Below are 18,228 nucleotides of genomic sequence, written 5' to 3' on the forward strand. Positions count from 1 at the left end.
CCCCCCCCCCCAGTAGAAGAGGAGACTCTTTGCTGGACCTCATTCTCGTCCTTGGAGTTAGTTGGCCTACACAGAGACACATTTATCCTGGAAAAGTGACATATTTCTAGGACTTGAGCATTTTGTCTTTGTTTCATCATTTTGTTTTGTTTGAGATAGTCTCACTTCTAACCCAGGCAGGCATTAAACTCACTGTCCTCCTGCCTCAGCCTCTGAAATGCCAGGATTGTGGGCATGTATCATTATGCCCATATTATTTTTGAGTTGTGAATGTTGCCTGAGACCTCAGCAATCCTACCTGCAATTCTCCTTTCCCAGTCAGAGGGCATAACCTTCATGTCTGCTCTGAGCCCTGTCTCCTTCCTTATACATCCATATATATACATGCACACATATATACATACATATACATATATACACACCTCCTTCCTTTACATATGTACTTATACATCGCCTTTCATATACATATGTACACAGGTATGTATGTGTTTGTAGACACGGACACAGAGCTGTAACAACACAACTGTCTGTTGCTTTCCTTTTTGCTGCTTTTAGGCCCCAGAAAAGATGATTCCACCTTGACCATATCAGTTGTCTTTTCCCCACAAGTACCTTCTAGAGCAGCAGTTCTCAACCCGTGGATCCTGACCCCTTTGGGGATTGAATGACCCTTTCACAGGGGTCACCTAAGACCATCAGAAAACACAATATATACAATTCATAACAGTAGCAAAATTACAATTATGAAGTAGCAGTGAAAATAATATATTTTATGGTTGGGGGGTCACCACAACTTGAGGAATTGTATTAAAGGGTTGCAACATTAGGAAGGTTGAGAAGCACTCACTGATCTCGTGCTTACTTATGGAACCACTTAAAATAGTGTGTAATGAATACCTAAAAGTAATATTGCCTATAGTATTTTATGACTTCCAAAATACAGGATCCAATTATGTTAAATTTGGGAAAGGTATGAAGTTGTATGATTATAAGACATTTATCCTAGACACTCTGTTTTTCATCAGATAGTAAAGCAAGTTAAGCTTAGCCTCTGTATGCCCTGGAGATCCATTTGGAAGTCCATTTGTACTTCCCTGATGGAAAGCTCAACTAACACCCTTATAATTAAACCCCTCTGCCAATGAGTCAGTGCTGATTTCAAAGAAATCTAGGAAAGTAAAAATACATTTTTTTTTTTGTAATCTTCATCCCTTACTCATCTGCAACTAGGAGGATTTTGTCAACTGTATATTAAGCGTGGCATCCATAGTTATCAAAGAGAGAATGGACTGCAAACACTTACCTTTTTCTTAAAAGACATCTACAGCTGTCACTAATGATTCTTGGCTACTAGAAACAGTGACAGGTCCAGGCTGGTTATCTCTGCTCTGGGGTGGAGGGAAACATCTATTATCAATTCTCCCAGGCCTTGCAGCTCCTCATTAAGAAACTTTTTAAAAAATGCGGTAACAGGAGGGGCCTGGTTTTGAGGATGGAAATGGAACAGAATGATGAGGTCTGTTGGGAGGCCAAAGGCGGGTAAAGGCTAGAGTGTTGCTTGTGCAGTTTCCGTGACAATGAAGGGGACCTTAGCACAGCCGGATGGCACCCTACAAAAGGTAGCCCATAATTCGAGCTGTCAGCTTAATCACAGTGCTTCCAGGTAAAGAGAAGGACCCCTTGTTTCCTGGGTAAAGAGAGGCAGCCTTGTTTGCTGACCCTTGCTCCTCAGCCTGCCGCAGACCGCCCTGCTCTGTTGGCCTTTGTGTTGCGGGCCCCTCCTTCTCTCCTTCTGGGCATTGTGCTCCCTTCAAGTGGCCCCCTGGAAGGGACCACCCAGGGGGCTGTACAATGGGGGCTGAGGTAGCCACCAAAACATAGGTTTTGTAAGACAGCCCGTCAAAAGGAAAATACTGTTGAACTATGTATGTGTTTGTCTTTCTACAATCGTTTTGTGTAGCCAACAAAACCCGGTATACAAACTTCACAGTGGCATCGGGTGTCAGCCTTGAGAGAGTCACAACCAGTTTATTTTCCCAGGGCACTAATTCTTGCTGGTTTTTTTTTTTTTTTTTTTTAATGTTTTGGGATTTATGGCCAGGAAATTTGATAGCAAAACGAACAAGTTGCATTAGCTTTATTTAACTGTTTTATCAGTAGTCCTCAGAGCTAGCAGCTGAACACCATTCTCTGGTTAAATTTGTCTGTGATACTACTTAACAAAAGCCAGCAGCCTGGAATTCAGTTCTCAATGGCCATTTACACCTCTGTAAAAGGATTAGCTCCAGGCAGTTGTTCCACTGTTTAAATCTTAATTTGCATCCTTATGGAGGTAGCACTTTACAGACCCCTCTGTTGTGTTTGTGTACCTGTGGGTGGGAGGTCACCAGACCTTTCTCTGACTAGTGAAGGTGCCAAACAGTTTTGGAGGACAGTATAATGCCACACAGATGGAATTAGTGACTCAGACTTACTTTGGCTCATTAGTTATATGTTACAGCAGGTGGGGCCCGTGTGTGTTTGCTATATGGATGCATTTAATACAAGTATTTAAACCTAAGAACTTTCATGATCTTAAGAGGATTTTAAATGTTGTGAGTTGTAATCAAATTTCTTTGGGACAGAAAGTTAAAAAAGAGACAACTTGATGGCATGGTAGTTTTAAAAACTAATCCTTTCTGTCCAAACCATATGGTTTCAATTGAAAAGTGCCCCTCGTTTATATTGCCCTGGTTAAAGGTGCCCCCAGTTTAGGTTGCTCTACAGGCAGCAGGTGAAATTGTCTTCTCACCAGCACGAAGCAGTGGCTCTGTATTGACCTGCAGTGATTCTGAGTGCAAAATGGTGCAAATGAAGCTAGGTCGTGAGCAGAATGGGGAGAGAAAGTTATGATTTAACTGGATCCAGTAATTGAAACAGAAAAGATACTTGGTGGGAATGGAAATAGAAAAGTTGGGATATGTTAATGGCTACCTTATCATCAATGCCACTGTTTCTCCATCATAAAACAATTGGTCATTATTCACCAAACATGTACTTGTGCCCACGGGACATCCTGTTCTAGCTACTGAAATCACTGAAGCAAAAAGAATTGTATGGATTGTTGATATATAGTGTTTAGGATAGAAAATATAATTTAAAACAGTGGTTCTCAACCTTTCTAATACTGAAACCCTTTCATACAGTTCCTCGTGTTGTGGTAACCCCCAACGATAAAATTATTTTGTTTCAGTTCATAACTGTAATTTTGCTATGGTTATGAATTGTAATGTAAATATCTGTGTTTTCTGATGGTCTTAAGTGACTTTTGTGAACGAGTCTGTTGACATCCAAAGGGGTCGAGACCCACAGGTTGAGAACTGATAAAAAGGCTCCTGCACTCTCCACATTTCCCAGAAACACATGCCAGACAGAAGGAGAGTACACAGAGTTGTTTCTAAATAAATATCACCATTTTACTAAGTACTAAGAGCATTGTGGGACATGGTGGCGCTTGCCTACCCATCCCAGCACTAGGGAAACTGAGGCAGGAGCAATACTAGTTCCAGGCTGGTCTGGAATTGAATGCATGAAGCTAAAGGATATTAGAAAGCTTAAGGCTATTTGGAAGTGAAAACAGTGTCGTGGTCCATTGAACCTTGGCGAAAGTTGAGTCTTTGAGTATTCCAAGAGAGTTGGGCCAGGCTGAGAGCTTTTTGAGGTTCAAGGAAACAACCAAAATTAAGTTCGTTTTTATTTATTTATTTATTTATTTATTTATTTATTTATTTATTTATTTATTATTTATTTATTTATTTATAACTTTCAGAGTTTGTGAGACAATGACTGGATCTGTTCATTCAGCCTCACAAAGGCAAGAGATTATAATTTAGGAGTGAAATAATTATAAAGAGAGAATATCTGCTCATTTTGCTTTTATATATCTGTGCATATACTCTAATTGAGAACAGAACATCCAGAAAAGAACCCATCTTTGATTTCTACTTAAAAAAGAACTTCTAGTGTATGAGTTTGCCCAGCAAGTTTATTTTAAACTTATTTATTTATTTAAGAACAAAAACAGAAAACGTGGACAAAGCTTCTCAACAGGCTTTTGGTCTTTTTGCCTCTGTGAGGATGAATGAAGTTTAGTGCAGAAAAGCAGCAAAGCTGCCCAGAGCTCCTACAGAGAATATGCTCGTTTTCCATCCCTAACCTCCCTTCTTGTGGAGAGCTGTGCTTACTCTTTTGTCCTCTGATGGAGACCGCTTAAGGGAGGAAACACTTACTTTTCGGTTCATAATTTTAGTTCATCGCGGCATCTGTAGCTGAACTCCTCAGGTCATGGTGAACAGGATGCAGAAAGGACCAGAAGTAAGGCCAGATTTTAACCCTTAAGGTCCACCTTTAGTGGCCTATGTCCCATAGCTAAATCCCAAAGCAGCACCACCACCTGTGAGGCCATTTCACATTCAAACTGCATCAGGAACCATTCTACCTCAGTCCCAAAGCAGAGCACCCCCTTTCCTCATAGCTTTACCTGTTAGTGGATGTGGAAGCTATGGCGGGTAAAGGGAGGAAAACCGTGATTGGAGGAAGGGAGGCCAGGGCTCCTAGAACCCTCACCAGGAAGGAAGATAGGGCCAAACTCATGAGTGATGGAAATTTTCACCAGACACTGGGATGGGAAGACCAGTTGCCTTTTTCCTCTCTTACCTCTGTGGATGTGGGTTGTTCCTAAATAACTCACTCAGCACTTGGTATCCTCTCTTGGAATGATGCCTTTTGTTGTTGTTCATTTGGAAATTGAGTTTCCTTCCTGGGGTGTATGAATAAGAATGGCCCCCATAGGCTCATATATTTGAATGCTTCTTTACCTGGGAGAAGGATCAGGAGGTGTGGTCTTGTTGGAGTTGGTGTGGCCTCATTGAAGGAAGTTTGTCACTGGGGGTGGGCTTTGAGGTCCTGGTGCTGGTTCTCTCTCTCTCTCTCTCTCTCTCTCTCTCTCTCTCTCTCTCTCTCTCTCTCTTTCTTTCTCTCTCTTCTTTGGGGTTGGGATATACCTCTCAGCTACATTTTCAGCACTACTCCTGCCTGCTGCCAGGCTACCTGCCATGATGAGAATAGATTAAGGCTCTGAAACTGTAACCAAGTCCCCAATTAAATGCTTTCTTTTATAAGAGTTGTTTTGGTCATGATGTCCCCTCATAGCAGTAGAACACTGGCTAAGACACTTCTCTCCCCCTCCCTCCACTCCTTCCAACTCCCCCTCAAGGTCCATTCCTTCTCCATTTCCCTTCAGAAAAGAGCAGGCCTCCCAGAGGTTTCAAGTACACGTAACAAGTTACAATAAGACTAGGCACAAGCCCTCATATCAAGGCTGGACAAGGCAACCCAGTGGGAGGAAAAGGGTCCCAAGAGCAGGCAAAAGAGTCAGAGATACACGCAACTCCCACTGTTAAAAGTCCCACAAGAACACCAAGCTATACAACCATAGCATATATGCAGGGATCTCTTGCAGACCCATGCAGGCAGGCTCTGTGATTGTCACTTCAGTCGCTGAAAGCCTTGGTGAGCCCTGCTTAATTGATTCTGTGGGCCATGTTCTCACGGTGTCCTCTGGCTCCTGCAGTCCTTCCTCTCCCACTTCCTCAGGGTTCCCTGAGCTCTGCCTAATGTTTGGTTGTGGGTCTCTGCATCTGCTTCCATCAGTTAGTTGCTGAATGGAGCCTCTCTGATGATGAGTGGGCAGGTACAAATCTGTTCTTCTGGCTGGCAAAACCTGCTCTTCCCTAAAATTTTACTGTAGGTATAAACAAATACAGTGTTTTATGGTTATTTTGTCTTATTTAAAATACAGTAAAATATTATTTAAAACTTTAAACAAATAACATTATGTAGTTGAACTCAACACTATGTATGACCATTTGAGACTGCTTTTCCCCATGGAAAATAAAACTACCAGGCCAAGCATAGCTCACAGCAACTGAAACACAAAACTGAAGTCTTCCAAAAGATAACACTCACAGAGACATGAAGAAGTCATCAGGCAGAGATGAGAAAAGGCTTCATTTCTGTAGCCCTTCACACAGGAGTTTAATACTTTCATTTCTAGCTGAAGTAAAAAAAAAAATAGTACTTTTTTTCTTTTCTACTATTAAAAAAATTATTCCTTAATTCATGTATTCAGAACAGCCTGAATTGGCATTATTTTCTTTCCAGTTGTCTGCAGGGATCTTGATTTTACCTCATAGCTCCTGATAGTCCATTTACCTGCCTGGTGACACCATTGACTCTGGGCTCCTGGTACTACTCTGGAACTGGCTTACTTCTGGGGATCCTCCTCTTCCAGAAGAACAGGGCAGGTATTCTTGATGAAGTGACTACTTGATGAACCTTCCACGAGGAGCCAGGATCCAGATTCTGCTTGGGCAGCAAGAAGTTTTCTTGGGTACAGTAAGTCAGATTGGTCTGGAGTCTGGAAGGCTAGGGCAGCAGACTTCAGTGACACAGGATCTGACACGGGACCTGGCCCAGGACCTGACACAGGGACCAAGAAACCCAGGCTGAAAGCTTGGAACTTGGCTGCAATTGGAGTACCAGTATCGTGGATGACAGTCAAGAGGGGCTTGAAGCCAGTGGCTCATTTATATTTCCTGTTCTGTAAAGACCTGCTTCAGAGTTGGGGTAGGCTGAGTCTGCACTTGTTCCTCACCCTCTAGCAGTCAGCCTGCATTATTCTTTATTTCTGTGAGATCAGGCATATGACCACCACATCAGTTCAGTAACATGCCTAAATACTCCACTAATTACCAACAAGCAGGTTAGCATATTGCTTAATAAGTGGTTTTATAAATAATCTTCATTTTCTTTTCTGTGTATATGTGTTGGATATTCCCAACTCACAATGTGATTAGCTGCTTCTAAGCAGAAATACTATTTTGGCTTTAATATTTTCTCCCATATTAGTTCAGAATCATGCTTCCCACCCGTACACATTTTATGAGGTAATAAGTACCCAGCCTTTTTGGAGGTTTCTTGGTACAGTGACAGAGTTAATCTAAAACAGTGACTAAATTGTTAGATTCTCCCAATGAGCAAAGAAATGACCTTTGCTCTTCCATACCTTCCAGTTCTTATTAAAACTCAGGAAACTTTACCACAGTGGGATCTGAATGGAAAATAATAGTCATTTTCTGCATTTAGGAGTAGAAGATGTAATCCACACTTTAGCCAGAAAATTACAATTTCTTAGCAGTGACAATTTAAATAAATTTCATAGGCTGTAGAGATCTGACTTTATAATGATTGACAATAAAAAATTAGCCTTTTCTGATGTTAAGGTCATCAATATTCTCATCAGTCATATAGAATGTGGAATGAGCTTGCCCAGCTGTGGATTGAACACCATTAAAGTCATCAAAGGGCTTAAAGTTACTTCCTCCAGTGGATGTAAAACTGCTACAAATATCAAACAAGTTTTTCAAATTGCCCCATTTTACATCTTTGTAGAGAGACAGTATAGTTGCTGCATTTTTATGTCTCGATTATATTACAGATATATTTCAATAAACCACGGAGAACCACCAGAGCCTGTAGAAACAGGCGGTCTGTGCTTAAATAAACATCTCGGGCATACCTGTTTTATTTTATAGGCTCTGTAATCACAGTGACATTCTGAAGGAAGACCTTGAAGCTTACAGAACAGCTGTCCTTCACAACTTCCCAGACTTGAAGCTGGGGCAACAATGCAGAACAGGAAGTCAGGTATCTGGCAAGAAATGGCTGCTGTGATGAGGCATCCATCTTGTTCCAGTGTATCAAAATCAGAAGATTGACAAGTTGTGAAACTAGTACACACTGCCCATGCCTTGTAGCCATCAGTTTAACCTTTTGATGGACAATCTCATCTATCTGTCTACAGATGTATTTGTTTCTTATTATTAGTGAACTTCTTTTTTTTTTTTTTTTTTTTTTTTTTTTGGTTTTTCGAGACAGGGTTTCTCTGTGTAGCTTTGCGCCTTTCCTGGAACTCACTTGGTAGCCCAGGCTGGCCTCGAACTCACAGAGATCCGCCTGGCTCTGCCTCCCGAGTGCTGGGATTAAAGGCGTGCGCCACCACCGCCCGGCTATTAGTGAACTTCTTATGCTCAGTGCCTTCTTGTAGCAGTGTTTCTGAGATGACATTTGTCCATAAATAGACAGATGTTTACTTTGGTGGGCAGAGGGAGGGAGGTGTAAGCTTTGACTGATGTACAGTCAGGTGAGCAGTCCAGGATTTATCCACCATGGCTACCAACAAGTCCTCAGCAGGTCTAAGTACCTGGTGAGTTCCTAGATTTCCAAGTTCACTCTAGATACAGACCCCTTCATCTAAAGCTGTTTCTTGAAATGTGATCTCAGGACCAGCAGCATCAACAGGATCTGGGAACTTCTTTTGAAAAGGCTCACTATTCAGTCCTACCCTAGACCCAATGACTCAGGAACTCTGAGGGTTGGACCCAGCCATCTTAGCCTAAATGAGCCCTTATTTAAAGCCCTCCAGTTTAAGAACTTTAAATGAGTGTAAAGCTGGGATGAGAGAGGGGGCTACTGGTTGGTTTCTAGAGTGACTAAAACATGAGCCAAGATTTGTACACCTCTTTGCTGTGTCAGAAACCTATTCCACACCCTCCACCCACTTTTTAGCTGGTCTCAGTTTCTCTTTATGGTCTTAGACGTTCTGTAGCATCTGGACTGTTTCAGTTATAGATTCGTGTGTAACATGTGATATGTATTAAGTACCTAATGCATTGCCTAAGTGTTACTGATGTCACAACTCTGCTCTTGGGGTGAGGGCTGCTTATATCTCCTCTTAGAATATATCCTCACTGTTTACTGGTAGAGAACAAATAATTACACAAGAATTATCAGTGCTTGCTTGTTAAAGACCATCGATGGATACCATCTTAATTACTTTTCTGTTGTGATAATAGAAATGTTTTGTGAAACACTAGAACAAGGACAACTTCTATAAGGACTGCTTTATTTGGTACTTACAGTTCCAGAGGGGTAGGAGCCATCATGGCAGGGAGCACAGCAGCAGGCAGGGAGCAGGCATGGAGCAGCAGCTAAGAGTTCATGGCCTAAGATCTACAGACAGTAGGAATGGTGAGAATCTTTGACGCCTCAAAGCCCATGCCCAGTGACACACTTCCTCCAACAAGGCCACACCAAATAATCCTTCCCAGATAGTTATATCATCTGGGGACCAAGTATTCAAACATACAAGTGTATAGGGACCATTATTATTCAAAGCATCACAGGTGGGACCCAGTGAACTAAGAGAGAGCAACTTTGTATCTATATGGTTTCCATCTAATACTGTCTTTTCTTTCGGGGGTCACTTAGGCTGTTTTATGTTAGTGAAATAACCTAATAGGGAAAAGAAGTTCATTTCCTTAGAGTAGAAGTCAACTTATATCTAGTATACATGGGCTAGGTAGAAGTTGGATTACCATCTCTTGACACAGAAAATGTCAGTGGATTAGGTGGCCCCAATTTATGATCTCTGAACTAGAGGAGGCTGGAAGTGACCTTCCTGTTTGGTAGCTTTTCATCTTCTATCACATTTTTATCATGCAGAATAAAACCTGCTGTCTTAAAATTCTACTTTACAAGGTGATGGGAAGGGCTTGTGGGATCTGTCTGAGCTTTGTGGGTCGTTTGGTAATTACAGGTTACAAGGCTCTTTAGCAAATCTTGTGGCTTTTTCTCATTGCCTTTTATGTCTGTTTATAAACTATTTGACATACCCACAGTTGTGATATGGAAAGTGTATTTGCATTTATAATAAATGATGCATCATGTAACTCTTAAACCTAACTGAGAATGTGGTGGTAAGATGGGTCTATATTGACTACACTAAGTATTGTTCATCCATAAAAGAGCATTGATTTCCATTATGAAAAATTTCATTTCATATGGCCTTCAAACTGCAGTTATATATACATTAGCCCTCCATAAGATGTGATCCTTTATGACCAACACAAATTGTAAAATTAATAGTCTTTAAGACTTTTCTTTGCTGTGATCATTTATAAAAACAGATGAAGTCAGAAGTGCCTGCTGTCGACACTACGCTCTGTTACAGTTAGAGTTGCTGTGTGTGTTGCCACCAGAGATGCTGTTTATAAAACACTGATTGTCACTGTCTCATTCTCTAGCCTTGGGAAAAAATGAAGTGTTTGTGGCCTGTGGGAGACAAGCAGTCAGATACTGAAACACAGGTTCTTTCTGATGAGTTTGAACCATCAGGCTTCCCTCTGCCTTCCTTGCACTGACCTTGCTGCACCCCTAGCACCCAAGACTTCTAGCAGGGAACTTCCAAGAATGAAGTACTCCTTTGTGAGCTTCCCAGGGTCCAGACAGTCAGCAGGCCAGTTTGATGAGCCATTCCAGAAATTCAGATTTGGAGAGAATGGTTTACTTCTGTTGTCTAACAGTTAATGACTCAAATCTCATGGAATTATAAGGCAGTAAGGCACAGGGCTTAGCAAGTTCTGAAATTCTTAAAGCCTATTGAATAGATAAAGTTACTATGACTGTGGCCCTGCCTTCCTTGCTCCTGGCAAAACATGGCACTCATAAATGTCTTTTAATCCTACCATAAAGTAGGACATATACCCTAGAACATACTCCAGAAGATAATGTGAAGATTTGGAATCCTACTCACAAAATGAAACAAATTAAAAAGAAGAAGAAAAACAGATGAAACCACTGCTTTCATCATTGTTGGTTTCTGTTAAGCCAGGGATTAATTTTATGTTATGCCAAGAGCTCCATATGCAAAACGTAGTGTTACTAGGTAGAGGACCATGTTCTTATTTTAGAGAACTATGAGCTAACATGATTCATATCATTTGGATTTTGAATTGTTTAATTTTTTTTAATAAAACACTTTAAGGCGTTTTGTCATATATGAAAATGTAGTAAGACTTCTATCATTTGTTGTACTTTTTCCAGTGCAACTAATTCTCTCTCTTAGTATCTACTTTCAAATATAATTATTCTTTTAAGCTCAGGGAGTGAGCTTTACATTACTTGTGAAGAATGCAAAATTTTCTTTGTTTTATTCTACTTAGATTCAGAATATAACTCGGGATAGTTATTACTGTGCATTTAAAACATTGGTCAAATTGTCGATCTGTAATAAGTCAGTTGTAGTTAAGGAAAAGCTGATATATTTGTTCGGACATCAAACTTTCTTTATTCTCCATGATGTTGATGTTTAAATTTTCACAATATATACTAAATAAAATTCCTTTCAATTCTTTGTACTACTTTGCAAATTTTCACACTTAGCATGTTCATGTAAGGACATCGGAAAGACTCTATTCAGGGACAGCGGTGGCTCTTACACTCCTTGCCCCAGGTGTCCTGAAACAAATCTGCAGGAAAGCTCAACAGTTAGCTTAGCTTTTCAGAAGTCAAATCTCAGATGCTGTTTGTCCCTACACAACCAGTTAATTGGCTTTGTCTTTTTATAGCAAATAAATACATTATTAAATAATTAATAAATAAATACAAGAAAGAAACAACTTTAACTAGTCTGGTCTCAGGGAAGCTGCAGCTGGCTTGGAGTAATAGTAACCAACATCTCACACCTTGGCTTTGCTTCTGTGGAAAATCATATGGTGTAGTCATCAGAGAAAGCATTCTCTCATAATTTAATTTACCTAATTGTAAATGTAGACTCTATTAAACTTGCTTTCAGCTAGAAATGATTGACTTACTTGTTAAAACAAAGATAGTTCATGAATGGCCTAGAATTTGTAGATGACAAGTCAGTGCATTTTCCAGTAGAAAAATCTAGTAAGAAATAGAAGTAAAGGTTGCTTCATTTCATAGAGTCAGGAAAGGGGTATCATTGAGTGGTGATAGGAACCACATTGCCAAAGGTGCTTTCTGTCAAATGAGTGGGAAGTCTTAGAATCAGTCTTGGGAGTTTTTAAATGGATTCTAAGAACTCACCCCATTTTATGCCAATTTCGGAAAACTTGTGTTGGGTCAGGAAAGACATGTTAAAGAAGATTCTGGGCCAGGCCTGTTGGTGCACACTTATAATCCCAGCACTCAGGAGGCAGAAGCAGGTAGATTCTGTAAGTTTGAGGCCAGTCTGGTCTACATAGTGCATTCTAGATCAACCAAGATGAAATGATGAGACTCTCTCAAAACAAAACAAAACAAAAATAACAACAAAAATTCTGATTAAACCTTGAATTTCTCTTCTACATTTTTTCATGAAAATTTTCAAATACAGCCAGACATGGTAGCATATACCTGTAATTCCAGGACTTGGGAGACTGATGCAGGAAATTTGATGTAGTTCAGGCCAACCTGAGCTACATAATGAGATACTAGAGAGAAAGGGAGATGGGGGGTAGGGGAGGAAGCAGAGGGGGAGACTATGAACATGAATTAGAGAAAATTAGAACAAAACAAAAAAGAAAGCCCACTCTGGGAAACCAGAGCTGGTCTCAGGAGACTAGGAGGCTCTTCTGTGTCTTAGCTTGCACACTACCTCTGGCTAGATAGGAAAACCCCGAGTCACAACTGCACAGCGTTCCATGTGGAAGTCTGGTCCAAACCACAGGCCATAGACTATGGTGAAACCCACTAGGTCTCTAGAAAAGGGACAAGCAGTGACAGGGGTTACAGGTGCTAGGACCTAAGGAATGCCAGCAGAAAGCTTGCTTACAGCCTTTCATGTCCTAGAGACGGAAAGACGCCTCTAGTTATGATACCCACTGCCCAGCCTATGTACCCTACCCTGTGATTTAGGGGCCAACAACACAAAGATCAGCAGAGGAAGTATAGTACCGCAGAGGTTCTGACACATAGCCAGAAAAGGAAAAGCAAGATGGCTAGAAATAGTCCATGTCTGTACTCAGGTGAGTGACCCCATAGACCAGATACCATTTAATATCTAATGTGAATGTTGTAGGTTACTTTGTTCTGTGCATTTCTCTCAATACAGTTTTTTTTTTCATAATACTTTTACTAATTATTTGGGAATTTCATATCATGAACCCTGAGCACACTCACTTCCCAGTCCTCCCAATTCTGCCCCCCACCCTTGGGATATTCCCCCCCTCAACAAAAGAAGAAAAAGAAAAGTCCAATTTGTGTTGCCCATGTACCCACTGGAGCATGGCTAAACTCTTAGTGGCCAGCCCCTTTAAGAAAACTGAGTCCTTCCCTACCTACACCTCCTACCAGAAGGCATCAGCTGTGAAGAGCTATGTTTCAGCATCTTTATCACAATTTTTAAGAGTTTGATGGCTTTCTGTCTAGGCTATTATTTTTTGGAGGGTGGGTGGGAGTAAAACTTGTCACAGAAACCTGTGTACCTCCTTCTCAACTATGAGTCTGCAGTCATCAGTACCATGGCAGAAGTAGCTTCCTTGCCCTTTACAGTTAGCAGGAACATGGATCATGAACTTACATAGTTTCTGATGACAGCATGGACCACGAACATCCACGTGGTCTCTAGTGGCAGTACAGACCACGGACATCGATACAGCCTTCTGCTGCTGCATGGGCCATGGACCCCATCATAGCCCTCAGCAGCAGCACAGGCCAAGGACATCAGCATGATCTCAGATGGCAGTACAGGCCACTCACATCAATATGGCTTTAGGCTGTAGCATAGACCACAGACATTGCATGACCTTCAATGGTAACATGAGCCTTGGACATCAACACAGACCCTGGCTACAGTAGGACCATGGACCTAGACATGGTCCTTCGTGACAGCACAGACCACAGATGTCAACGTGGCCTCAGCTGGCTGCACAGGTTACTTACATCAACATGGTAACTTGGGCCAGGGGCATCAAAAGGGCTCTGAGCTGCTGTAGGACCATGGACATCCACATGAACCCCTGGCTTCAACATGGCCTGGGGCAGTGAGCCACACATTCCAAAGTGACCTCCAGTGGCAACATGGACCATAGAGGTCCTTTGAGGAGGTCCAATCCAGAAAATGAACCTTTCTTCATTTGAACATCCTGTTGTTGCTAAGAACCAGGGTGATAGTGCAGCTGGGCAGTGTGTTCAGGGGAGCTAAGTTGTACTGCAAGCTCCAGCCTGCTGCACACCACCCTGTTGGCCCTCTGTGGCAAGGACGTGTTCCCCTGTCCACCACAGCCTTCTATCAGACCTATCACCTCCATTGAGTCTCTAGTTCTGCCTCTCTCCACCATTAACTCACTGCTCCTCTACCTTTCCCAACCCTCCATCAAATATTTGTTCTTCGTAGTGGCATTGGAAACTACAGTGTGTCACATTGTGTGTATAGATATTTGCCCAGACAGCTTTGCATGCAGATATTCATTGCAGTGAGTCATTGGTCTGATTCAAGGTTTCTAGTTTCTGAAGCCCTATAAATATTGCACTATTGCCAAGACTTGTCGTGAATATCCTGCTCTTGCCCAGAGTCAGGGTAATGTTGCAGCCATGCAGGGCATCCAGGAGCAGGTTCTGTGTGAGATCCTGGCTGCTGCATACCTCCCTGCCCTCTATGTCTACAACCCTGAGGCTCACCAGGCTTGACCTCTGTGCTGGTAGCCTGCAGGATGTAGTCAAAATTGTCCTCAACACTAATTATAGGTACTTCAGTACCCCACCCTTACCAATAGACAGGTCATGTAGACCAGAAAAATTAACAAAGATAGGGCTCAGTGGCACTTCCTACTATTCTAGACAGTCTAACTTAGGTGTTCTCAGTACCCACAAGGTGACTCACAGCCATCTGTAACTCTAGTTCCAGAGGATCTGATATCTCTGGCCTCATAAGTACCTGTACATGCATGCACGTTCATGAACACACCCAAAATTAATTTTTCTGATCTTTTAAAATTTAGCAAATAGATAGCATAGCTAAATGACATTATATAATCCAATGACTTAACAGAACTCTTTATAGCATCCCATTCAGACACTATAGAATGCAGCAGCTCATAAAACTGAAGACATTGGCAAACACAAAGCAATTCTTAACAAATACAAGCAAATCAAAATAATTTCATGGAGTCTGTTTGATCCAAAAATGTACATTGGAGAAAAGACAGCTGCTTCAACAAATGGTTCTAGAAAACTGGATATCTGCACATAGACAATGAAACTTGAGTCCTCTCTCTCACCATAAGGAAAAAAAAAATCAATTTAAGTGTTTCAGTGTAACACTTGAAAGTTGGAAACGGTTAGAGAAAGCTATATAGGGAGGGGAAACCTCAAGGTGTAGGCCAAAGCAAGGACTCTCTGGAAAGGACACCAGTGACTCGGTATTGTTACTGCATGAACCAAAACGGCCACATACCAAAGGAAGTTATCAAGTAAAGAAGTGTCTGCAGAACAGGAGAAACTTTGCTGGCTATCAACTGACAGAGTTAACATTTAAGATATGTAAAGAACTCCAGAGAACTACTTAAAAAACAGTCATTAAAGACACAATAGAAGGTTCTCAAAAGATGAAGTACAGAGGGCCAGTACACACATGAAGAACAGTTCAGCATATTTAGCCATTAGGGAAATGCAATTAAAACTATACTGAGCATCCATCTCACCCGGTGAGATTGGCTGTCACTAAGCAAACACAAATGCAAGGATGTAGGGCATGGGGAAGGTTGGAAGGAGGAACTCTTATACTAGTGGTAGAAATGAACATTGGTCCAGCCACTATGGAAATCATTATGGAAGCTCCTTAAAACACTGGAGATAGAGCTACCGTAGGGCCCTGTTCCACCATTCCTGGGTATGTGTCCAAAGGACTCTTGTCAGCATACCACACAGACGCTTGTGCGTGAGTGTTTGCTGCAGCCCTTCATGGTCGCTGTTATGAAATCAGCGTAGGTGTCTGACAACAGATAATGGATAAACGAAATGTAGTATATATGCAGTGGAGTTTTATTCCACCATAAAGAATGAAATGATTATGTTCTTTGATGGGAAATAAATACGGGTGGTGATCATCTTATTATTCAAAATAGCCAGACTCAGAAAAATAGTACATGCTTTCTCTCACTTCTGGATCCACTATTGCATCCTAGATTATTTATAGCTACTTCAAATAATACCCCCCTCCACATCCCAGTGTGTGTGTGTGTGTGTGTGTGTGTGTGTGTGTGTGTGTGTAGTCCAAAAGTTTTTTTTAATTTTGTTTATATTTATTTTTAAATGAACCCATGGGTTTTTATGAATTTATTGTGTTTTTAGTGCATTGCAGTCAGTATCCCTTTTGCTGGTCAAGTTCTTCCTCCGTCAGCTTGTGGGAACCCTTTCAGAACAAGCTGAGTCCTTTGACACTCCTCAGTGATTGTTGGGAACATCCTTAGTTTCTGTTACTGCGTGATGGTTTGGGTTCATCTGATGAGTTTCCTGCAACCAGACTGGAAGGGGGCCTCTCTTTAAGGAGCTGCCTTTTAGTATAACAACTGGTGCTGTTGCAGCTCACACTTCCCCCCTTAGCTCTTCCATAATAGTACCTTAATTATTTTAATTGTAAGTAAGTCATAATAAAAATGTCACGAAAAGCTGTTGTTGAGATGGAGATGTGCCTGATGTCGTTTACAGATTATATCATACTTCTAGGGTACATGCCTGTGCTTTAGAATTATACATTGAGTCTTAAAATATACTGTGTCTAGGTTGCAGTATAGACCATTTTGTGAGGCTCAGTAGGATTGGCATTAGGTAGCTAGACTTGCAAAGCTTCTTGGCTATTTCTATGTGCAGTCCAAGTTGAGAGTGCTTATTAGCAATGACATCATAACTTTTTAAAAAAGAGGGGCTTGGAAAGATAACTTAATGGCATCAGGTAAAGATATATGTGGATCCTGGGGACTCACCAGAGAGCCAGTCTACTGGAACAGCAAGTTCCAGATTCATTGAGAGACCTCGCCTCAAAAATTAGCATGGAGAGTAATAGAAGACACCTGATGGCCAATGACCTCCACATGTGCACACACAAGTGCGCACAACCGGACATCACACATACACACACACACACACACACACACACACACACACACACACACACACACACCCCCCCACGAGGATTTGGACAGGGTTTTTTTTGTCTCAAATATGTTAGGTTTCAGACTTTTCTTGATAAATGTTGTTCTAGAAACTTTAGTTTAAAGGCCTTTAAAAAATATGGAAATCAGGCCGGGCAGTGCTGGCTCACGCCTTTAATCCCAGCACTCGGGAGGCAGAGCCAGGCGGATCTCTGTGAGTTCGAGGCCAGCCTGGTCTACAGAGTGAGTTCCAGGACAGGCACCAAAAACTACACAGAGAAACCCTGTCTCGAAAATCCAAAAAAAAGGGAATTTTAGCTGGGATGTAGTGGCACACGCCTATAATCCCAGCACTCAGGAGGCAGAGTCAGGTGGATCTCTGTGAGTTCAAGGCCAGTCTGATCTACAAAGCAAGTTCCAGAACAGGTAGAGCTGTTACACAGAGAAACCCTGTCTTGAAAAACCAAGACAAAAAAAACAAAACAACAACCAAAAAAAACCCAAAAAATATGGGAATCTTCTAGTTCACTCATTTCAACATGTTTAAAGATCTACAGTGTGTCTCCCATTTCTGTTTTACAGATCTGAACAAGTACCAGATTGGCACTTACTGAAGACACAAGGACAGTGTATGAAGGAACGTGATAATTCTTCTAAAGAAGAGGTATGTAGTGAGGCTATTTTCTTAGTCATAACCAAGGGCTAGGGTTAGTAGTAACTTTTATTTAGCTAAGTTCCAAGAGTATACAAGCTATTTGTTTGGGGAAATAGCATATGATAAACATATTTGAAAAAATGGTAACTGGTAAGTGAGGTTTCATGAACTTTCTGATCTTCAACCTTTTACATGTTTTGTGGAAGGACCTAACTCTGACTTAATGCTAATTCCCAGAGGTAGCTTAAGTATATCTACCATAACATTTTCAGAGTTTAGAAGCATCTGTAACATTATGGTTTTCTGTCTGTATGCCATACTTTAAAATATTATAAAGTCATTAATGTTAAGCCAACAATTATGTTTTTGATCCATTATTATACACTAGCCCAGATCCATTGGAAGAAAAGAAATATGTGCAATGTGACCCTCTCCTTCTGAGGGCTGGTTACCAGGATGCACATAATAAAACGGCAAAGATGTGTGCCTTCAGAAAGGGAGCCCAGCTACCTGGAGAAGCAGTGAAGGAGAGCTTTT

At 41.3% G+C, this 18,228-nt stretch overlaps 1 protein-coding gene across 7 annotated transcripts in view; it reads left to right on the forward strand.

The window, feature by feature from the left end:
* The window catches only part of Kiz (kizuna centrosomal protein), a 109,547-nt gene that overhangs the window by 51,631 nt on the left and 39,688 nt on the right, over positions 1 to 18,228 (forward strand). For all 7 annotated transcript variants that reach the window (XR_008215456.1, XM_052726458.1, XM_052726461.1 and 4 more), the window contains one exon: positions 17,619 to 17,700. Coding sequence is in view for 6 of the 7 variants with exons in the window: in XM_052726458.1 (XP_052582418.1) it covers positions 17,619 to 17,700 (82 nt within the window). In the remaining variant the exon portion in view is untranslated. The remainder of the gene's footprint in view (positions 1 to 17,618; positions 17,701 to 18,228) is intronic.

The sequence above is a fragment of the Peromyscus californicus genome, unplaced genomic scaffold, assembly GCF_007827085.1.
Source record: "Peromyscus californicus insignis strain IS unplaced genomic scaffold, ASM782708v3 Scaffold_7__1_contigs__length_154581171, whole genome shotgun sequence".
Classification (NCBI taxonomy): Eukaryota; Metazoa; Chordata; class Mammalia; order Rodentia; family Cricetidae; genus Peromyscus; species Peromyscus californicus.